The 24410-nt window shown below is 35.6% G+C and overlaps 2 protein-coding genes across 3 annotated transcripts; one reads left to right on the top strand and one right to left on the bottom strand.

Moving 5' to 3' along the window:
• Positions 1-1320: 1320 nt before the first annotated feature.
• On the top strand, positions 1321-10208 carry LOC104606363 (wall-associated receptor kinase-like 8). 2 transcript variants are annotated; one of them, XM_088898990.1, is made up of 4 exons: positions 1321-1840; positions 2320-3213; positions 3328-3498; positions 7386-10208. In XM_088898990.1, exons 1-4 carry the CDS (start codon positions 1831-1833, stop codon positions 8603-8605), a joined length of 2295 nt encoding a protein of 764 aa, XP_088755116.1. In that variant the 5' UTR covers positions 1321-1830; the 3' UTR covers positions 8606-10208. The 2 variants fall into 2 exon arrangements, with proteins under 2 accessions (XP_088755116.1, XP_088755115.1); XM_088898989.1 differs by lacking the exon at positions 1321-1840 and having other exon boundaries at positions 2200-3213.
• Positions 9587-19197, bottom strand: LOC104606319 (ABC transporter G family member 15-like). The gene is made up of 11 exons (XM_010271454.3): positions 19043-19197; positions 17055-17547; positions 12959-13038; positions 12390-12851; positions 12159-12281; positions 11982-12035; positions 11656-11784; positions 11100-11384; positions 10728-11000; positions 10523-10630; positions 9587-10206 (listed from the first exon to the last, which is right to left on the bottom strand). Exons 2-11 carry the CDS (start codon positions 17305-17307, stop codon positions 9856-9858), a joined length of 2118 nt encoding a protein of 705 aa, XP_010269756.1. The 5' UTR covers positions 17308-17547; positions 19043-19197; the 3' UTR covers positions 9587-9855.
• Positions 19198-24410: the final 5213 nt, after the last annotated feature.

Raw genomic sequence — 24410 nt, 5'->3', positions numbered from 1 at the left:
AATAGAAAATTACATTGTTAAAAAAGAGCAAATAAATTAAACAAAATTTACAATAATTTGAAAAAAAATTATATACAACTAGTCAACTATTGTTCATGAATCATGACTTTCATCATCTGCTTTAGGTGAAATATCCGGTATAATATCATGTCTTCCTTTGTCTTGTAATTTATGTTTTACATCTAGCCAATCCTTAAAGCAGATGTGCATCTCTATACTTTCATCGTTCATGCTGCTTCTTTTGTCATCCAACACCCTGGTACCTGCACTAAAACAAGACTTCAACGGAACTGTAGACATCGGAGGGGTTAGTACATCATGTGCCATGACCGCATTGTAAAGTTACTTATAACTTTACCCAAAATGCCCCCCTAAACTAGTTGTTATATTGTTGTTTGGGGGCATTTATGTCATTTTTTAACCCCCCATAAGCAAAATACAGAAATACCCCCCTATTATGGTTGTTTATAGTTGTTGGGGGGTATTTCTATAAACCCCTCCCCCCCCCCCCCCAAAATCTAAAACTAGCCATTGGGCCCCTTTGGGAGGGGGCCCAACGTCAATATTCCCGGGCGAGCCGAGTGTAGCCCGTTACGGGTCTGGCGAGCCATGCTTCATGCTGTGCCACGGGTTGGGTCGTGTCGACACGTAGGCCGCGAGTGGCACAACATGTGTTGTTGTGCCATGCCGTGCCAGCCCATGGGCCTCAAACCCTTAGCCCAGCATGACACGAACCTCCATGCTAGGCCTGACACAGCCGTGGGTCTTCGTGCTATGTCATGCCAGGCCGGTTCAAAATTGTGCCGAACAGCCCGACCCGATTTACACCTCTACCTATGAGGCCAGTGTGAAGCGTGTGAGGAGCATATCCGTTCTCTTCATAGCACAGGGCTAAAACTGAAAATCTTACCCTTAAACAACAAAAAGCACGTATGGAAAATATTTGTTCCTGTTGCAGTGAAACTTTAATAAGAAAGTTTAAAATTTGGAGTACTGCTTGGAATTACAAAATGTTTATTGCGGAAAAATGATCGCATTGATTTTTCCATACAAAGAGTTGTTTGTAATATCCATTAAGTTAAATAGCCGAATTCACATTTCCCCAGTTTCAGGGCCCCTTCTTGAAAATGCAATACATAATGATTATTCGTTGAAGATTATTTAAATAATTTATATAAATTAATTGATAGTTGACTTGGGGAAGTAAACGAGGAACCTCATGCACTTGTACCGACTAGAGTTCGGTAGATTAGTGCAGAGGTTCTCAAAGATATTTTTCTAGGCAACAACAATTCTGACTTGTACTTGTAGCTATACAGCAACAATTTGTTCCTCATCGAAGGCTCATGCACAACAATAACTCTCTTTTTCTCCGTCGCCTACTTCCTCCACCGGTGGTGAATGTCAACGAACACGAACAGTCAGATTTCAAGAGATAAGATGGAAGCTTTCTGGGTTTTTCTTGTGCTTCTGACTTCAACTTCGTAGCAGCAGCTGAAGTTCATCCCCAAGTCGACCTTCAACCTATTCTACCTTGAACCACTGAATCTCCGATGTTCATGTTTTCAAACAAGCTTCTGGTTTTGAACCTGAGTTGCGGAGCCTAGAACAATTTTCAATCTGGTGGGTCAGTCCATAGTTGGTCTTCTTTTTCCGTATAAATGAAACTTGAAGGTATTGTTTTGTCGCAGCAACTGAAGAACCAGAGCAGCAGAGCTCGATTTACAGGAGACAGAGATTCGGTTCTCAGGTTCAGATCTTCCGTTAACGACCCAAAGCAAAGTTTGGCAAGGTGGGTTGGGTTCAAACCATTGAAACAAAGTGCTTGTGATGTATTCAGGTAATAATCTTGACTTTTGCTTGAATTTCACACTCCCCTATGGAGGGGAGAAAGAGGGAAAATAGAAGCACTTGCGACGAACGCATAATTTTGATTGGGCCAAAGGGAAGAAGGGAATTATTGGATTTTGAAAAGTTTTATATATGACATGGTGTTATACATGTACAGATTTTGACGGAACATTAACTTGTACTAACAATCTAGGTAAAGCTATTCCATTGTCAAGTTAGGAGTGGTTTAAAACAGAAAATAAATAGTAAGGATATAATTTGTTAATTAACTAAACAGTAAAGATAGTTTAAAATTTTGCCCTTGTTTTTTGTCTCTTCGAAGACGTTCTTGTTCAGCCTTTGTTTCCTGGCATATTCCTCTTTGCTTTTATTTTCTTAATCTATTTTATACGTAAAGGGATAAATCATCCACTGCAAGTGAAGTGTGTGAACTTAAAAGAATGGCCACAAATGTTGGAGGTCTTGTAGGTGGTGGAATGCTTGCGCTCATCTCTTTGTCATTATTATTGTCGCTACCAGAAGAATTAACAGTATCGGCAACAGCAACAACAGCACAACCTAGATGCCAAGAAAAATGCGGCAATGTTAGCATCCCCTATCCATTCGGCATAGGAGCCAATTGTTCCAAAAATTCATGGTTCAACGTATTTTGCAACGACACTTCCAGCAATCCCCCGGAAATGTCATTTGGTGGTGGACGGGATCTCGTAGACATATTGGCTGAAGGCAAAGTTGTTACCAGAGGTTGGTCGATTACCAGGTGTGATACTTCCGGAGAGGGTTTCAGAATCTTCTATGGGCACAACTTCACATCGTCCCCGTACTTCCTATCGCAAGAGAGTAACAAATTCATAACCCTGGGTTGCGACAACCTTGGCTACTTCATTGGTTCAAGCTCTTATCAGACCATTGGTGGGTGTATGTCATTTTGTAATACGACTGAATTCAAGATAAATGGTACAAAATTGGCTGTGACCACCAATCCAAGTGAATGTAATGGCTTCGGTTGTTGCAGCACCCCAGTCCCGCCACTCCAGGAATTCTATATTACTACCAGGCATATAAATGATTTGGGATTTTTGAGAGACGAACCATCGACAAGATGCGCGACCGCTTTGATAGCCGACAGGAAGTGGTTCAATCTCTCGTCGTATCAGGTAAAAAATATCGAAAGCGCCGATAGGGACGTTCCCATGGTGCTGGACTGGGTGATAGAATTTAGTAGTACATGCAAAACTGGTAATGTCTCTGCCAACTGCGGCAGCAATACGGAATGCAAGGAACACAGCTCCGGAAATGGATACGTTTGTGAATGTAAGAAGGGATACCAAGGGAATCCTTATCTTCCCCAGGGTTGCCAAGGTTCGATTCCATTAATTCTCCTTCATATTTTCCTCTCTCTGTATCCTTCCTTTTTAAGCAGATCTAGAACAAGTGTTGATCAACAAGTTCTCTGCCTTTTCATTTTGCTTTTAGATATCGACGAATGTGCAGATCTCAAGGCCAATCCCTGCGATGGGGTTTGCACGAATATACCAGGGGATTATGTTTGCTCCTGTCCGCCGGGTTATACGGGAGATGGAATGAGACATGGAATTCCTTGTAGAAAGGACAGTTTCATTAAACGCTATCGGCCTTGGATAATCGGTAACATCCCCTTCCCCTTTCCTTGTATCTATATATAACTGTACAATGTTTCTCCAATTCATATCTCAACTTTTCCATCCACTCGCTACAAATAATCTATCTCCCCATGTGGACAGTAGGAGCCAGTACGGGGGATTCGTCGCAAAACCTTAGATAAAGGCCAATTACCCAGATGGCCAGCCCATTTCAAAACCCAAAATAAGCCAACCTGACAATAAACGAAAATTCAGCCACATGGGTCTATTATTTTCATGTATAATGGATGGGATGCATAAGGGTAATACGGACTGGATCGACAGCTGGTGGAGAGTTGCCCCGGTTGTTTAACAGTCTTGCTTGGCTATATAATCCTTTGGATATGTTTGGTTTGACAGAAAATACAAGAGTTGGCTAATCATCTTGCTTTTTCCCCTCTCTGTTTCTTAGCCATCAATGGTCGGATCTCCGACCATCAGTTTTATCTTCTCTGGCGACAGTAAGAGCAAAAGATGCTCTGGTTTTCTTCACTAATTCGATCTCTGTGTGTTTTGCTATCTAAAACATCATCTCTGTCCTTCCCTTCTCTACTCCATTGGGTATCAAGGGTCAGATTTCTAACCGTATTTCCTTGCTATCTTCAACACCAAATGGTGTTGGATCTGCTAAGCATAAATGTGTATTGTTGCAAATCTAACAAGAAATCGTTTCCTCAATGAGATATTGGTCTCAACAACCAAATACATGGTGCCAAAAATTAGAAAATAAATTTTCTTATTCAATTGTTTTTTTCTATTCAAGGAACTCTCTCCCCAATGCAACATACAGGCAAATTGATTAATTTAGAAGTAGATTTATCTTAGAGATTTTGTTACTTATTCAATTGTTAACTATATTCATTTGTCTTTTTTTTTTCTTGAAATGGCATATATACTAGGAGGGACCCATGCATGTGATGCACAAGAAAATATGAAAGATTGAATAATTTTATTTACTATTAATTAATTAATATATTAATAATCAAAATTTGTCGTGAATTAATTAAAACTATTCAAAGTTATTCTTAATATTTAAAATTTTTTTATTTAATGTTGATTTATAGAAAAATTATTGTTAATTTAATATGAACAGATATTTTTTAATAAATTTAATTTTATTAATCATTTATAGTTATTTTAATAACTGTTATATTTTGAAATAAAATTTTGATTGACTTTAAATAAATAAAAATAATTACAAAAGCTAACATTTTTTAGTTTCACTAATAATTAACAATTATATAGGAATGTTAACAGGGCGGGGCACCCCATCCCGTAGCCAAGACACTCTACTCCATCCATCACCCCTTCCCAGAGTCAGGCAGGTTCAGGGCAATGCACCAACTCCTCGTTAGGGATGGGAAATCCTCGATATAAATATATATATACACTAAATCACAACAATCTAGAAACTTTCTCCTTTTTTTTGAATTTTTTTATTATTATTCCATGTCATTTTGAAACAACAAATGAGATGCTCTCCTTCCCCACCTAAAATTTCTTGTAAACTACTCCCCCGCTATCCCCCACTTTCTCCTCAATTATCTCTAATTTGTATTTATCTTTTAAATTATCTCTAATTCCTATTTATCTCCTAAATTATCTCTAATTTGCAAAGAGTTTCTCTCCTAAATTATCTCTAATTTGTAAAGAGCTTCTCTCCTAAATTACCGCTAAATCCTATTTATCCTCTCCCCCACTTTTTATCTATATCTATCTAAATAAAGGTTGAACTAAAAAAATTTAAAAATGATTTAAATATTATAACAAATTATATAATAACTTTAAAATATTTATTATAAACAAAAGATAATTATAATAGATTTAATAATATTCATACTATTAATAATTTTATCTTTTCACAAAAATTCATCACAAAATTATGTAATAACTAATAACAAATAGATAGGGGTGCTCACGGTTCGATTAATCAAACCAGGGTTATCAGTTTTTAAAAAATCAGTAATCGAAACTGAAATTGAAGCCGATTGATTAACCCGTAGACCAGTTCAGTCAACCGTCGATTTGGTTTGTCGGTTTTTCAGTTTTTTATTATTTACAATATTTATTATAGAAAAATATATAAATATATAATAAAATACTAAATATATATATATATATATATTATATTATATTTTAAATAAGAAATATTATATTATATATTATAAATATATATATTTATATATAATACATATTTATTAATTTATAATGTATAGAAAATATAAAATATATAATATATAAATATATATAAATACATGTAAGTTAACTGTCAGTTTTCTATTTTGATTAACCAAAACCAAACTAATACCTTCAAATATTATATTATATATTTGATTAACCTAATTTTTGGTTCGGTTTCAAACGATTTTTTCAGCTGATTCGGTTTTTCGATTTTTTTTTTCCTCACCCCTACGAATAGATGCCGATGGTCTTTAGTGGCGTTAATGTACTGTTCGTTTCCTTCCTCATGTAAAGTGGGACCCACCCATGTATTGGGGTCTTTTGCCCAACAAGTGAGTAATTTGAGAAAGGTAAAGACAAATTATCTTATCTTAGTTACATGTTAAAAATCATTTAATATTCTAATTCGATATTCAATTTGTTTAACTATAATGGGATATTTGGATCCACTATAATTGAATCAAACCACAGATTGAATTAGATCAATATCCGATGTATTTGCATCCCTCTAGACACTACCATTAATTTTAATTAATTAGTCAAGTCAATATAACTGTAAGTAAAGTTGAAAATTCGTTCCAATACAAGAAATTAATATAAGACAACAATATATTAATGAAATATAAATATTAAACAAATAATCAAAATAGTAATTAATATTTGAGTAACTACATTAATAAATGATGTCTAAACCTAATTAATTAATTTGATTTTATGGCAAATAATCCATAAACCATTTATTAGGGACATCTCTTGAAATAAGTTATAATTCTGTCTGAACATGAAAATCATAGGAACAAGGGCATATTATTTTTTCAAGAAAGAGCAATTCAAAAGTGATTACTCCCACTAATAAAATAATGAAACTTTATCAATATGTGTCTCCCAATTAATAAATAGTATGAGCTTCAAATGGTAGTTACCTTCATGCTTAAAAATGTTAGTTACTTCCACTAAAAAAACTCTTTTCAAATAATGTAAGATCCATGAAGTGGGTTATTATATACAAATCAAACTTCATTTAATCTCTTAAATTAAATAATAAATTTATATACTGAAAAATATCAAATAAAATAATAACCTAAATTTACAACATAAAAGGTGGGTGTCAAACAAAATTTATCAGAGTACATGAATAAAAAATATCAGAAAACAGGGCCCATAGTTAGTATGAGGGTCATTCTCTAGTAAGTGTTTTAAAAGCCAACTTGGAAATGAAACCGCCTTTGTGTTTGAATGAGGGGTCATCAATTTGGTGTCTTGATCAAGTGGACTAATCCATGATGTCATATATATAATTAAAAAAAATAGTAATAACATAGAAAGAAAATTAATTACACAATAACCTAGTCAATTGGTTCAGCAGTTCGACTGCGGACTGGGTCAACAGGTTGTTGTCCAAGCAACATTTTTGGCAAGAAAGCAACTCACGGTGAAATTTACCCAAAGATGTGTCTGGGTGGTGGATCAAATGGTCTGACCGCTTGGTTTAACCATGGGTTATGACAAACTGAATTAGATTGATCTGAAATCTTAAACGACAATCAAATAAAATCTTAAGGGACTTTCCACCCCAACATAAGCTGAGAGGAAGGTTTTTTATTTTAATTTAATTATGTATGAATGCATGTATGTATGTATACATTATTTGTTGAGTAAAAGCTTCACTATTTGATTTTTCTTATTGTGTAGGTGTTGGCTCTAGTTTGGCTCTACTGATAGCAGTCTTAGCTAGCATATGCTTTTACCAATTACACAAAAAATTGAAAAGTAAAAAAATCAAAGAGAAGTTCTTCAAGCAAAATGGTGGCTTATTATTGCAACAACAAATATCTTCAGAGGAGGGAAATGTTGAGCAAGCCAAAATATTCCATGCCGAAGAGTTGGAGAAAGCAACAGATCACTATAACGTGAACCGAATTCTTGGCCAAGGGGGTCAAGGTACAGTATACAAAGGTATGTTAACCGATGGAAGAATTGTGGCAATTAAGAAGTCTAAAAAAGTGGATGAGAGTCAAATTGAACAATTCATCAATGAGGTTGTTATACTCTCACAGATTAATCATAGAAATGTGGTTAAGTTGCTAGGCTGCTGCTTGGAAACAGAAGTTCCTCTACTAGTTTATGAGTTCATTCCTTGTGGAACCCTTTTCCATCATATCCATGATCAAAGTGACAACATGTCATGTACATGGAATAATCGATTAAGAATTGGTACAGAAGTTGCAGGAGCACTTTCTTACTTACATTCAGCAGCTTCTACACCAATATATCACAGAGATGTGAAATCTACAAACATACTCTTGGATGATAAATATAGAGCCAAAGTTTCAGATTTTGGAACTTCAAGGTCAATTGCAGTTGATAAAACCCATTTAACCACTGCAGTACATGGGACCTTTGGGTACTTGGATCCTGAGTACTATCAATCAAGTCAATTCACAGAGAAAAGTGATGTTTATAGTTTTGGAGTAGTTCTTGTAGAGCTTTTGACTGGAAAGGAGCCAATTTTTTTATTGAGACCAGGAGAACAGAGAAGCTTAGCCACTTATTTCCTAACTTCAATAGAGGAGAACCGTCTCTTTGAGATTCTTGATGCACAAGTGGTAAAGGAGGGTGAAAAGGTAGAAGTTGAGGCAGTTGCTTACCTTGCAAAGAGGTGCTTGAATTTGAATGGGAAAAAAAGACCAACAATGAAGGAAGTCACTATGGAGTTAGAGGGGTTGAGAATATCTAAAGGCCAAGTATTTGTTCAAGAAACCCATGAAGAAGTGGAGTGCTTTATAAGACAACCATCAAACCTATGGGATACTGGTTCAACTTCAACTAGATATGGAAGTCTAGAGAATAGTGTTGGATTGCCGTTGGATGATAAACCACTATTGCATAACACATCATCTTATTCTTGCTGAGTTGGTGTATGAAAATTGGTAATGTTTTATTTGAAGAATAATAAGGATACAAACTAGTCAAACTCATGGCTGCTCCAAATGCATCATTTACTAAACATCAGAATGTTTTTGTGGGCCAATGTGTTACATTATTTTCACCCACTAAGGCCCACACGATGTTTCTGATGAGCGGTATGTGATGTACCTCTAGCAGCTAGAACCTTGACTCGCTTGTTGCATTAGGCACTGTTTGTTTAATAACTATTGCTGAATTGACTGAACTGAAATGCTTATTTCTTTTGGTGGACAAAGCAGTATATTCAGTTATTTATGTGTAGAAATTTGCCAAAATGTCTGTACCAAGTAGTAAATTCAAAAAATCGTTAGATTAACTCAATGAGGTTTTAGCACCACCACTGCTAATGAAGAGGTTAAACCATTATGAGAAGATAACTGATTTAGATTTTCGTACCTGTTTAATTTGAGGAAATGCTTATTGTGTGCATATTGCAACTAGGGCTGTCAATGGGTAAGGTCTACCCGACTGACACAACTGAACTGATCATGGTGGTTCTGATTCTGTACTTTTATCCCAATTAATAAATGGGTCAAGATCTTCTTGCTGTTCCAAATCAATTTGGAACTGATACAACTGCTAGGGAAACCTCGATTTGGCACCTTGGCAATTGAGGGAGACCTCGGTTCAGAACCTTGGCTGCTTGAGAGACCTGCAATCAAAGGTAGCTGAGCTTGAACTTCCGAGCTTTTGACTTGAGCCGAGCTCGAGCACTCGAGCTCAAGTCTCTAATTCGAATCGAGCTCGAGCCTGATAGTTTATGAGTGAGCCTCTACAACACAGGGCCCCCTCCGCTAGTTTATTTATTTATTTAGAGCTGTCTGGTTTTCTACATTTCTTCAGTAGTCAAAACAAAGGAGAAGAATTAGTGTATATAAGTTATCTAATAGTTTGGCTGCAGTAATGAAAATCTAAGAGTCACTACATAAATAATAAAAAGGTTTTTTTTTTTTTCTTCTTGAGAGATAGGCATATACAGAGGAAGCACTCTAAGGAGGACTATTTATATAAAGATACAGTTATCAGCCATCTGGATTGTAATAACAGATGGACTGGTACATGTTAATGCTAACATTTGGCCTAGATGGACCACATTGATTTTCTTGTGCAGATTAAAACATCTGCATGAGAGATACAGATAATAATCAACTCAATGAGAGAGTAAGTTGTAACATGATATTAGAAGCAATCACTGCTAAGGAAATGGAGAACTTAAACCCTCATCAGAAGTTAATTGGTGAAGGTTCTGGTGCCTCTTGGAGGAGACTGTTGACCTGAATAAATGCCTCTTTTGAAGATGATGAAGAGTCCCTTTGGCATAGAGGCTGCGTAACAATGGTGTTGCCTTCTCATTGAACTTGAGTATAATGAGGAATAGGATTCTGTAAGCTATTAGTATGAGTATAACAATGGAAAGGTCCCACCATTTGGAGTGATCCAGTTGAATCCCTAACATCTTTTGGATGATATCCTCACCCTTCAGCTTTGGTTCACCAGGCGAGGAAGGGTAGAATTCAAGCCCAATCAGATCATTCTTGTATGCACCCTGATTCATACATTTTGAAACAAAAAATTCACATCACCTATTAACCATCAGCATTCCCAACTAACTGCCACAAGGGCATTGATGATTGATGACTTCTGAACTAGATTATTCACTATTTCATTTATTTAAGAACAATTCAATGGATTGCAAGGTCATGACTATAGATTCTGAGTGAATAATTTGTGCAGAAAAGGAAATAGGATTAACCTATAAAATGCTTTGCTTTGGTCATCAATGGTTCCACATTTGTAGTTTTCCCTGCTTGTAGTATTCATTGTAATCGTATAAATTAACAAAAATGAGTTCCAATATTTACCTGTAATGCCCATGAACAAAAATTCACATATGAAATCGGGTAGCGCCAGAAGGGCTTGGGAAGATCACGAAGCAAGCGGAAGAACCCAGATGTCATCATCAGAATTGCCTAATAACCATTGAGACATTATTATAATGAGACCACAACAGCCATAGGAATCATGATGACAATGAAGAACACAAAGCTTTAGGGTTCTGATACTTACAATTATTCCAGCTCCAGTTATGACTCCCAACAAGAAATTGGGAACCAATGATGCAACAACCATCATGCAACTCTCTATGACAGAAATACAGCTGAAGACAGCAATGCAGAAGTAGGCAAAGTGGGAGAAGCCTGGATGATACTTCACCATGCAATATATTATGGTTCCACTGGCAAATGACATTGCAAACAAGAAAGGAAATGATGAAAGGAAGTTGGATAGAATGAAAACAGCATTCCCATAATGTCCATTGAGCCTCTCTCGGTAAAAAACCTGTTAGAGAAATTTTAAGGCATTAACCAAAGCTCTATGTAACAATGTTTCCATGTTTCTTTTTCTGATTTGTACAATGAATTGTGTGAGATTAGTTACCTTCATTTCTTCAATGAAAGATGGGAAACCTCCAATGGACATGAAAGTCATGTAACCCACAATGAATCCACCACTTGACCCTCTAGCAAGTATTGCAGAATAGCTGGTACCTACATCATAAAAGATGGTACCAACGCACATGGATACCAAAATATAGACTACGATCCTTAACCAGTAATATCCAATATCTCTAGACATGTTCACAGAAGACCTTCGTGTCAATGTTGTGAGCTGTTTCCACCAGCTCGCTTCACTTCCACTGTATGGTTCTATGATCGGCCCTTCCTGCATTTACAATTTGATATTGAAGGTTACCCACAAAGCTGTTTAGACTTCAAAATTAGATTGTCAAAACAATTATATGTTGGCAATATTGCATACATTTGTTTTCTTACTAGAATCCCTCTTAACAGTGTAATGAAGTTTTTATTCCATTAAGGCCTACTGTCTATCAATTCAAGCATATTAGCATATATACACCAAAGAAGGAACAGATCATATTCCATATAGGAAAACCATATGATAGGCCTGCTTTTCTATGGCTTGAGAAACCTACAATATGTGTGATTTCATGAATCCGTTTCCTTGCCCTTATTGCATATTTTGAGCACTTGTATTTCTGAATGAGTACCCCTTTGATCTCTGAAGTTGGAAGGTTCCTGAAGGGATCAGATGTAGTAATTTCCTGTAGCAAACATGAAAAAATAGATATAAACAAATTAAAAACATGAATCTGAAGTTGGTATATTCATTCTGAGACCCTCCCAAACACTAAAACTGCAAACTGAGAAGAACTGGAGATCACTTCAAACCTAGAGAACAATGAAATTCGGAGGTTTGCTATGTTGATAAAATGTGAATTTGATGCCATAGACTACACACCTGGGTTTGAAATCCCTCTTCAACTTCTAACATGGTAGCCGCTAACCTGCTTGCCTGCCAAGATTAAAAAGAAAAATGGAAAAAAATCAGGAAATATTAAAACAGGGGTGTTAAGAAACAGGCTCAATTCAGCTGTTCGAGTGAAGAAGAAATGTAGAATTTAAAGCTACCACATACAAGGATTCTCTGAGATCCGATCAGAGTGGCAGTTACAACGTCGAAGTCAGAATTTATACAGCGAAGGAAGTGATCAGAAGGATTCCTTCTACTAGGACAAGGAAATCCAGCTTCAGCAAAGAACTGTTGCAGCAAATAACGAAATTAGACTCCCACGTATTTCTAATATCACCCCAGATATACAGGGCCATTTCCATCCATGAAAAGAAATTAACCAACTTTGTAGAGTACCTGCACGGCCAACTTTGCTTCTCCAAAATAAACAACTTCTCCACCTGAAAGGAGGAACAAATCGTCGAACAGTTCAAAGACTTCGCTACTTGGCTGGTGGATGGAGGAGACAACTGTTCTTCCATCATGGGCTATATTTCTCAGAGTTTGAATCACAAAGAAAGCCGAAGCACTGTCGAGTCCACTAGTGGGCTCGTCAAGAAACAAGAGACGAGGGCGTGTAAGGATCACGAGTGCAATGCTTAGTCTCTTCTTCTCTCCACCACTGATACCCCTCAAATGCCAGTTCCCTATCAATTTGTCTGCACATTCTTGGAGACCCATCTCCATGATTGTGCCGTCTACCACTGCATTTATCTCTTCTTTGCTCATGGTAGTAGGAAGCCTCAAATGAGCTGAGTACGTGATTGTTTCTCTGACAGTGAGAGTCCCCATTAATACATCCTCTTGAGTCACATAAGCCTGAAATTTCACACACAGAGGACACAGAACATATTCTTAGCCAAAAATTGGTAAAACAAGAGAACATAGATCACCATTTGTATTAATTAATGAAGTTTCACACTCACAGCTACACCATAGTCTAGCCTTCTCTTCTTCCCATTGAGGAGAACATTTCCAGTCATAATTACATTTTTTGAGAGTCTCCCTATTCAAAGGTCAAAGTTCATTAAAATAGAGAAAGCAGTAGCAACTGAATTACTGAACTAACAACAAATGCGTAAATTAGATATCTTGCTAGGCTCCTTCCTGGGATGGAACCTAGCGTTGTCTGAACGAAACAAATCTAATGCAGCACTCAGCTTGCTCGTAGAACAGTTCAGAACGAGTGGCATGGTCCATATCAAAATGTTGATGACAACGTATGAGCTTTTTGTTTATGATTCAGACTATTTTGAAATATTAACCAATTTCAAGTAAGGAAAATAAACAATTTGCAGGGAAAATCCTACTTTGCAGTGTTTGATGTAAATGCCCATGGAAAATGGGAAAATGTTAGGCCGAGTATAAATGCATATGATTTACCTGCCAATTTCATTTTTACCGGTGTAAAACTGTAAATGCATACGGTGAAAATAGGCTGAGTGTATAGCTGTACAAGGGGCTGTGGAAAAATCCAGTCATAATAACAATGTCCTATACCATAGAAAATGAGTGGTTGTGGATCACATGTATTTAATGACTGGCGTAGTTCATTATCATTGTTCCACAGTCTGCTACACAATCATTGCCTTCAGCTAACCCGAACTCCTTATATCAATAAGAATGGAGGTAAGAGAAGGCTTATTTGTTTGGGAGTGAGATGGGGAGCAAAATAATATAGGATAAAAAGTACAGTTTTAAATCACTTTATACGAGAGAGAATTGAATGTAGACAGAAGGTGGGGTAAATTTTGCATCACTTTTTTTATATGCAAAATTAACACTGTCAATGAGTGCAAATAGGACAGAAAGTACAAATTTTGCATTAAATGGGAGTGTGAATCATAGTTCCAAACAAACAAAAGCAAAAGTGAAGCAAAAGTAAACTGGGTGCAAAAACTTGTATCCAGTTCAAATTTGCACTGCAATTAAAAAAAAAAATCTAAGGCTGTGTTTGGTTGCAGTGCATATTTATTTGAAGTGATGTAAAACTATGACAATGCAAATGTTTTGGGTGTAAATTTTGATTTATTTTTGTTTCAAATTTTACCTTATTTTGTTTGGTTGCAATACAAATGAAGTAAAATAAAGCCTAAAGCAGAATAAAGTAAAATCCGACACAAAATTAAACCAAATTTTGCATGTCTTTTCATTTACATTCCCATACATCTGTACTAGTGCAAATAAAATTGCACTGCAACCAAACAGCCAACTTTTTATTTCTCTCTGATTTTTACAAAACCAAACATAGCTTTGAACTAGTTAGTCCAAAAAACAAGAATGTACCCTTTTGTGAAAAAATATGTTATTAAGAAACATTGAAACTTTGAACTCCTTCTAACACTTTGGGGTAAGGTTTTTAAAATCGAACCAGACAACGAACCAGTCAGGGGTCTGATTCCCGGGGCGAATGGTTCGACCATTTGAACTGAATAGACGGTTCATTCTGACAAAAAAATAAAAAATAAAAAATAAAAAAAAAAACAACCAAACCATTGAACGGTTCAACTTCTCAGATCAGCAGTTTACTGACCAAATCAACGGTTTTAATAACAGTTCTGGGTTAAAACAGAACCAGTTACCTGACCGGTTCCCTGTTTTTCCGATCCGGTTTTAAAAACCATGCTTTGAAGAAACACAAAAACCAAAGCGGGTTATAGAAATAGCGTAAAGTGGAGGTGCAACTTGGTGGGCTCGGATTGGGCTTTCCTTAAAATTTGAATGAGTCCGGCCCTAAAGCCCAAGCACGAAACAGTATAATCAAGTTGCCCCTCAACTTGTCAACTTGTGGGGCAGGTAATACGCACTGATTTTATGATTTCTATGCTTAGTGTACACAGATTCCCATATCGAATGGATGGTTTACAAGTGGCAGTAAATGATGGGTAAAGTGTGGAAGATCTCAGATTGACCTGTTTAGTAGACTTTTTTTTCCAATACATTCTTATGGCAGTTACATAGCTGTACTACTAGGGCCCAGGCCTATTAAATGGATGGGCTAAACCCAGCCTCAGCCAGCCCAATGACCCTTATATCCTATTCCTATCATCCTATGTCAGCCAGGGCAATTTACACTTCTACAAACCATGGTCTAGAATCAAGAGACAAACAGGAAATCCCTTTCTTATTAATGTATCTGTCTTCCTCTCACCCGTAGCCCCCCAACTTACATACATTCAATGATAATCAAGTGGCAGTTCATATATTAGCATTCCCATCAGATATGAGCAATGACATTGAATGAATCAATTATGAGAGTCCAAGTAGGCATTCAACTTGGGTGGGCTAAAAATTTGAAGGGCCCGGCCCAAGCCCAACAGTCAAATGCAGTGTGAAATTGTTTGAATTCGCATCCGCGCCCTATAGAATGCCTCCCACGTACACGGTACACCCCACAGTACATCCCAACCATGTTGGGAACAGAACATCTCCCATGACAAGTATAGAAAATATTCTCAATGTGCGTATGGGGTGCCAATCTGAAGTCAAATTCTTCAAGTTGAATGAATTGGAAAATGAATAAAATAGAGGAAAAGTATTACCGGCCCCTTGCAAAACAAATAAAATAAAATAGAGGAAAAGTATAAACCATGCCTCTATTAGTAATTGGAAAATGAAAAGGCATGAATTTGTAATTTATAACTGTCATTTTATTCCCAAAAGAAATACTAATCTTACACAGATTTCTAACTCACAATTAATAAATAGACAAAAATTATACAAAAAAAAATACTCTAGATAGAATTAAAAAGAAGTGATGAAATGAAGGAAAACTAATACTTTCTTTGAAGATTATGTTGAATAGGAAAACAAATCGAATCAGATCTGATACCCACCTTATGCTCCCAACAGGCCACTGAAGCTGCACATTGGGCCCATGAATGAGAAAGAAGATGTTCCCAATGTACTGCTGCAATGACCTGTTGGGATGGTATTGGGAGCCATTGTTAATAGCAGATCCCTACTCAAACAAATCATATTCGTAGCTGGTGTTTGGCTATAACCTGGAAAATAAATCTTTTCATAGTTGAGGAACATATGAGTGTTGCAAAAACCAACCTTGTCTGAAAAATGAATTAAGTAATGTCATTTTCCTCCTAATATTCACTTTTGAAAAGTGTCTGTCCTCCATGCTACCATTTTTCCTACAATCAAACACCATAAAATAGCAAATTTCCTGGAAATCATTTTTTTTCCTTTATTTAGGTGCAAGCAAACAGGAGCTTCATATCATCCGATACACCATTCCACCACCCAAACAAAAATAGGTATACCTTCTTCTATAGGCATATGGATTAAGAACACCCTGTTACTGGCTTGAAAGTTGTCTTTGAGGAATGACTTAATCCACCTTTTTGCATAAAAAAAAAAAAGACCAAGTTTGCGTAATAAAATTCCAAGTATTGCCATAACCCAGTAAACCCTAGGTAGGCTGAGTGAAAATTGAAGATTTCCTGTTGAGGGAGTAGGATGAGTTTGGGCTTGTTTTAGCCCTGTCCGGCCCAGCCCAAGTCAAAGCCCTAATTGGCCCCCCTGCACAGATTCGTTCAGGGTGGGTCACTTACATTCCCACGCCATGAATCAGCATGCTCTGATAATTAATCTCAACATGCATCCTTGGACATGAAAAACACAGCGGAAGAAACCCAGTAAAGTGGAAATGCAATACTGCAATTCATTCACTAGATGCTGATCACAAAATCTGGGCAAATCGAACATTTGTCGAATGTTTATTAGGAAGATGAGACCCACTCAGCCCTGAACATAGCACAGAAACAGAAGGTTCAAGCGTTGCACCCTCACCACGTGGTCTCATTTCTCAGTCGGTCAGTCCAACTTACACACAAAAGACCCAGAATAATATTACTGTGGATGTGATTGGACGGAAAAGTGAAGTAAAACCACCGATGAATGAAACAGAGAAATCAGGATTCATGTAAGGAGTTCCTTCTCTTGGAGACAGACTAGCCATGAAAAATGATGCATGAATAGAGATAGAAGGGAATGAGTTTAAGTTATTACCTGCCAATGAGTCAAGCAAGGTGGATTTGCCAGACCCAGAAGGACCCATTATGGCCATGATCCGCCCAGGTTCTGCACACCCACTAAGCCCATGAAGCAACCTCTTTGGCCGGCCATTGCCAAAGTTTGGCAGGACGACAGTTAAATCTTCCCAAACCAAGCACATTCCCCTCTCCTCTTTGCTGCCTGAGACACCAGTCTCCGGCCCGGCCACGGCCACGGCTACGGCCGCACTAACTGCTTCAACCTCCATTTCTTACTACCACCACCCCAGAAGATCAGCTGATGAAGTGCTCTTTTCCAGTGCTGAAGTAAGAGGAAAATAAGGGCGAGGATGTTGACAAGCTAGAGGACGCAAACAGAGTTCAATCAATCTCCCCTGGGGCCACTGATGGCTTTCGTCAGACCTTCTATTGAATGCTGCCATGGGTAGAACGCAGGGGTTGGTGATGGTTCTAGTCAGAATTGATTACATCTCTTCCTTTCTTTTTTCCTGCTCAGAGTATTCATTCAACCGGGAGGAATTGTTGGTTAGTAGTTTATAATGTACGGGTGCATACATGTGCATAGCAATGAATGACATGTTATATTACTTTGCATCTCCTTTTGACTCTTTCTAATACAAATTTGAAAACCGATGCAAAATCTTTAACAATTGAGAAATGTTGTGTTCCCAATACCAATAGCATACTCCCTCATGACAATTGACTTGTGCAAGAGCTCTATCTGATCTACTGGAGATCGGTGCTCATCAGTGTTGGGTGGGCTCCACTGACAATACACAGAGTTGATCTCAGTGTCATTAGAGTTGATATTAATGGAGCATTCTGTGGTTTAACACATTTTAAAAATTTTCAGACTATATCCATGATTCATGATAAAGGGGCTCTTGGCTTGCACAATCCACTTTATCTGTGCAAGAGCTTTCAGCAGGCTGGTCTGCTTGAGATTGGGGCTTGGTTAGGTGAACCCCACTGACACCGATAATACATTCAAAGTCGGTGTAGGTATTCGAATTAAAAAATAATAATAATAATCAAATCTTCTGATCGGTCTTTTATTTTCCCTTTTTTGGGTGTTAGTAATAAAGCTTTAGCCCTACAGAGGTCAGGTATATGCTTGACTTAGTCAATGGATTTATTTATTTATTAAATTTATTTTGCCCATGAAACTACACAATCGGAAGTATGGGGCTACACATCGGGGGTATCCCCATCCCATACCTTTTATCACCCTCGAAACCCTGATGGCATCAGGATTTGATGTTAGGTTTCCTCTCCCCTACCATTAGCAAGAGAACCCACCAATTACTGTATCATCAGTTGGTGACTTAGTCAAATGGATTAATGGGATCAGTGACATTCATGGTGTATATGAGTTCCACCGCCACAACTAACATGGAGAGCCTGTTTTTTGTAAGGTTTGAACTCGTATTCACCAGTGGATTTCATAAATCAATATTTGGGTAAATTGCTGAAGTCTCCGACTGTTGCTGAAATCTTTCCTTTTTTATAATTTCAATCATATATTCAAAACTTTCTAATACAATTATAAGTAGAATCTTTTTGTTATAATTCACAAAAATGTCCAGAATACTCGTATAATTACTATTGAGACTGGTTTCTATGAAAAAATAGTATAAATTTTATAAACAACAAAAATATAGAGAATTTAAAGTTATAGCTTTATCTTTGAGCGATTGATATGAAGCGTAAATTTTAAAAATAAATAAAATCAATTTTAAAACAGAGATTGGAAGGGTTTGGGCTAGTAATTATTATGAAGAGAAAATTTGGAAAATAAATATTTTTGTCAAAAGTAACTCTATGAGTATTTTGGACATTTTCATACCTCTTTTAGAGGATTCTAATAAAAAGAATCTACTTGCAACTATGTTAAAAAGTACAGGAGAGATGATTGTAATTACCAAACTTTAGGAGAGATTTATACAACGATCAAAAACTTCAGAGGAGGTTTCAGCAATTTACCCTTAATATTTTGGTAAATGAGTCTGAATCTATTGGCCACAATACACTAGCCACATGTTTGCCACAAGGCACTACATCTGCACATCCAGAGATCTTCCATGAATGACAGCGCGTTATCGTCACCGGACTCGGAGTCTCAGACCCAACCAAACCTTAGGTGAAGTGAGGATTCAATTCTAATTCTCCGCTAAAACCAACCGAAAGCCCTACCAACAAGCTAGTTGGTACTTGGTAGCCAGCTGGCAACTTCCATTTTGCATTTTAACTTGTAATCCATGCATGATAAAGAGATTTTTTTGGGGGAAATTAATGACTTTATTTGTACAAGTTCTCTTTCCTTTTTGAAGCAAGCAAGGCACATTAAAAAGAAGAAGAAAGCATTTAAAAGGCCCATTTCTACAGGATAAAATTGGCCCACTTTTTATTTGGGAGTGTTCAACAATATGGTTGGTTTCGTTTTTGTAACTTGGGATTAGCCAATCCAAACCAAATGATTTCATAAAAAATTTTGGTAGAAGTGGTCATTAATATTTCACAAGGAACAAACTCATAACGCAAGTTTTTAAAAACTTGACCCATTTCATACATGGAAATTTTGGTAGACTTGACGTCAATAATCTGATTTAATTAAATTAAAGTCTCTTTTTAGAGCTGTTAATAGATCGAGTTTACCTAATCAAACAAATTATCCTAGTTCTGATTCTCTGGTTTGGGTTCCGAGATTTGATTTTTCTGTTCAAAGCAATTATATAATTACTAATATGTAAAGGCCTCTTGAATTTTTTAGTAATTTTTATTATATTTTATGTCGAAAAAGATAAATTTTATACAGTATATAAGATAATTTTGATTAAAAACATTTATTTTATCAACATATAAAGAATTAATTATTTACTGCCATCTTTATTAAAGTTATATAATTAAAAATGAAGTATCATTCCAAGTTATTATCATAGATTATTATAGATGTGAAATATAATGGGATCTCACCAGATTATTCCAATTAAAAATTGGTTTGGAACTAGTCCACCCTGTCCGCACTTGTAAAATTTTATTTTAATACCGTAGAAAAATCCTTCATAAATGTTGCTCACCTAGAGTTGTAATGTACCCTCATGAGACCACTTGACATAGGCTGCAACATTAAAGAAAGCATTACTGTTTTTCAACACAGGGTGCATAGTAACATTTATAGCCCAAATTCCTAGAACCTATATGCTACAATAGTCTTACAATATCCTTCTACATGTTTCAGATACATAGAATTTGGATATTTTATAATTGTTTATTTATTGAATTGATGAGTTCAATTCATGCTCCTTAGGCTGCGTTTGAAAACAATGTAAATGGAGTGTAAATCTTGGTTCAGGGTAAATTTGCACTCAGGATTCACTTTTGCCTCTACTTGGCAATATTACATTTATGTATTGATAAATGACAGATCAATGTATATTTACATTGATAATAAGATGTAAACGTATATCAATAAAAAAGAAGTAAATTTACATTCAAGTGGGCTTTTGATAAAAAAAAAAAAAAAAAAAACATATGCTTTATTGGAATTCATGTTTGAATCTATTACAACTAAAAGTTGGTTTGGTAAGAAGATAAATTTGTCATCAGTGCAAAACTAACCCAATTTTGTAATTTATATGAACCGTTTTACACTCTACATATTTGCATTCACACTTATTTGCATCGTTTCCAAACACAGCCTTACTTTCTTGAGTGAGTTGAATTTCCAAAACTTTAATCGGTTTGGTTGCTTCCTTATGACGAGTCCGGATCTGCTCCTCACACTAACCTCACAACATGTCCTGACCGCACATCGAGAACATCTCCCATCCTTAAATTAATTATTTATGGGGAGATGTTCCCAACACAGGGTGGGATGTGGCTGTGAGGATAGTGTAAGGCGTGCAATGTGAAGAGGAGAATCCAATTCCCTTATGACCTAGGTGATCAGGTTTAAAATCTTGGTAACAACTTCTCTGCAGGTGTAAGGTTGCCTATATCTGTACTTCCCCAACCCCTATTCAATGACATCAAAGTCAACAACAAGGGCAAGTTATGGAGAAAGTTGATTCTCTTCTTGTTGGATTGGATTGGATTGATTTGATCATTTATACTAGTTTGGATCCATTGATAATCCAATGCAATTTAAACACTTATTTTTATTGTTTTGATTCTAAACCTTATTTTATTAGCTTTTATATAGTCCACTCCCCTTTACAATTTTTTATTGATTCCCCAAATGTATTTATCCCCTCTTATAAATACATTAGAATTTATGAATGTATGTATCCCCTTATTTTTTAATGTATTTATCACTTATGTATTGATAAGTGAATAAAAAGAAGTAAACGTATTTATCCCCTTATTTTATTAGCTTATGTGATCCCTTGACACCGACCCAAACTGTATGAATGCATTAGAATTTATGAGAGGGACTGAACCATTAAAACCCCTATTTTATTCACTTATATGAATTCACATCAGCACCCAACAACACATCTCAATCATGCATTGGAAACATCTCCAATGACAAGTAGGGGTGGCCACGAGCTGAGCTTCTCACGAGTTATTCGAGTTCAGCTTGGTTCGGTTTAAATCGAGCTTCGAGTCAAGCTCGAACCCAGTGAAACTCAGCTTGTGAGGCTCGTAAGCCTAATCGAGCCTAGTATAATAAATAAATAATTTTTTATTATATACATACATACATACATATAAATATATAAATGTATATGTAATAAATAATTTTTATTATATATTATAAAATTTTTATTTTTTATGTATAATAGAAAATAATTTTTAAAATTCTTATTTTTTTGTATGTAAAATAAAAACATTTTTATATATAAAATAAAAAAAAATTATACATATTTGTATATGTATAGGTTTTATGTTTTAGAAACGATAATGACTGTGCAGACGACGTGAGATGGTTTCCACGGATTACTGTTTGCATAACAATTAATTTTTCAAATCGTCATCAAAGCTTTCTTTCTTAGCTACGTATTTGTATATGTATAATTTTTATGTTTTAGAAACGATAATGATTGTGTAGATGACGTGAGATGGTTTTCACGAATTACTGTTTGCATAACAGTTAATTTTTCAAATCGTCATCAAAGCTTTCTTTCTTAGCTAGGTTCTGGAGAGGTTCTTGTATATCCAGGGTTCATGCAAATATGGGAAATATGACAACATGGCTGTATCAATTCAAATACAACGGATCATCGGCTCCTCCGTCCAGGGTTCATGCATGGTCTTTCATCTTTGCAGTGGGGAAGGAGATAATCTAGTTTGATTGAAAAAGCAGTTTCTGCATATGGGAAATTCTATGCATTAATCAACCTAATTAGATATAACTAGTTCGTATCCATGGAATATGGACTTTGTTAAGCAAAAATTGAAGTATTTTTTTTTTTGGAGAATTTGAGTTGGTTTTTCACTCTTCATTTATTCTTCTTGTTAGGTTTTGGGATATTTTTCTATGCACTTTATTCATATTCAGACCCAAAAATTGGATGTGGATGAGACTCTTAAACTTCTTGACAAGTAGGATGGCAATTTCTACCCTATCCAAAGGGTACCTACCCCAATGGGGGCATGTTTGTTTTCCTTGCTTGAACAAGTTTTGAGATTTTACAATCCACACGGGTGTAGATTGGGTATGGGCTAAACCTAACCCTCCTCGACCCAAGGTTTAAAGTATCGAAAATACAATGTGTATCAGAGAGACAATTTTAAGAGACGTATTGAGATACTCTTAAGATACACATGGATACGGACGAAAAATTAAGATACGCATGGATACACTAAGAAACTCCTATAAATCCTAAAAACCTATGTTAATTACAATAAATATGAGTTTTATATCACTATAAATATGTTATTTAAACATAAAAATCCATTTTTCAATGATTTATACAAAGTATAAAATATTGAGACATAATTAGAAACAATTGAAAAATGATGAAAGAATTAAAATGTTTGTGTATGCATACATACCATAGTATTTAAAGAATCAATATAATTTGTATTAATATTTATCATTTTTTAGAAAATATGACCAATTGGCCTATTGAACCAGTTGGACCATGACTAGATTGGGTTAAAAATTTGCCAAAATTGCTGACCCAACTAATCAAACTTGAAAACTAGTGAATTAGTCTTAGTTTTAGAAAAACAATTGATTTTTTAAATTATTTTAGCACATTATTGCAAACTTCTAAAGGCCATAACTTTTTGCTCAATTGTCCTATTGCGGTGACCTTTGTTTTTATTTTGGGTAATTTTTCGATATAGGTGCCTTATAATAAAATTTAAAATCAAAATAAAAAATATATGTTATAAAAGAACACAATTATATAATTTGAATATATTAGAATCCAATATATAATTCATAATACTATATATATATATATATATATTACGTCATCACAATTTGACCTCGGTTGAACCTCTAACCTATGAACCTCTCCCTTTTCTGGGCTGATGTCCAGCCTAGTTCTCTAAACATTGATATTTATTATATATATTTTAATGATGAATTTTAGTTTTTATTGGTAGTCATCCACTAAAAAATGAGTTTAATTAAGAATTAAAATACAAATTTATATGACAAACACTTGTTGTCCAAATCCCTTTATCCCCTATTTGTGATTTTTAATAGGCAAGTTAATGGCATGTCAAATTCAAATCCGAATTCGATTACCTTAAATAAATTATTCAATTTTCCTTTAATAGAGTGTTATTAAATGTGATAATTAATTACGAGTCATCAAATTTGAATTAAGAGTCATTAAATTCGAATTTGAATTTTGAGTTGTATCGGTCGACACAGACCTGAAACGGACCAATACTAACGAAAATAAGAGAAACATACAAATTATGTATGTTCCGTGTATCGGATCTTCAATGAAACGCAATGTATCAGTCTGTATTGTTAGAAAGCATATAAACTTACGCATTAGGTGTTCAATTTAATAACTAATATTTTAAATTTTGTGGCAAAAAATTAATAGTTTATTTGTTTTCTAATGTTTTAATCAAATAATTGAAAACTTTGGTGTTTGTTCATGTTATTTTATTTGTTTCATAACAAGAAATAATAGGAAATTATATGCAGGTTCTAGACCCAACTTGACTTTCCCCACCCTCAGATGTGGTGATGATAGGGTCAGAAAGGGTTTTGCATTTTCATGTTTGGATAGGGTTTGGATTTTGAAAATCCAAACTACTACGTCTGGGGAAGCAGGTAGGTCTAGAATTTACAAAACCCTCCTCGAATCCACCTCATTGCCATTCCTACTGCCTAGACTTTTAACCTAAGTTTCACGTATTATGCAGTTTAGTAACAGTT

This window comes from Nelumbo nucifera, chromosome 2 (assembly GCF_055504915.1).
Source record: "Nelumbo nucifera cultivar China Antique chromosome 2, China Antique-T2T, whole genome shotgun sequence".
In the NCBI taxonomy this organism is placed as follows: Eukaryota; Viridiplantae; Streptophyta; class Magnoliopsida; order Proteales; family Nelumbonaceae; genus Nelumbo; species Nelumbo nucifera.
This window is presented reverse-complemented; position numbering and strand designations above follow the sequence as displayed.

Bases quoted from the DNA above. Each gene is read 5' to 3' on its own strand.
- LOC104606319 (XM_010271454.3), bottom strand. From the start codon at position 17,307: ATGGAGGTTGAAGCAGTTAGTGCGGCCGTAGCCGTGGCCGTGGCCGGG. The intron at 12,282-12,389 runs GTACTCTACAAA...TTGCTGCAACAG, and splicing joins AAGCAAAGTTGGCCGTGCAG to TTCTTTGCTGAAGCTGGATT. The intron at 11,001-11,099 runs GTAACTAATCTC...TTTCTCTAACAG, and splicing joins CTTTCATTGAAGAAATGAAG to GTTTTTTACCGAGAGAGGCT.
- LOC104606363 (XM_088898989.1), top strand. From the start codon at position 2,292: ATGGCCACAAATGTTGGAGGTCTTGTAGGTGGTGGAATGCTTGCGCTC. The intron at 3,214-3,327 runs GTTCGATTCCAT...TTTTGCTTTTAG, and splicing joins TCTTCCCCAGGGTTGCCAAG to ATATCGACGAATGTGCAGAT. The intron at 3,499-7,385 runs GTAACATCCCCT...CTTATTGTGTAG, and splicing joins CTATCGGCCTTGGATAATCG to GTGTTGGCTCTAGTTTGGCT.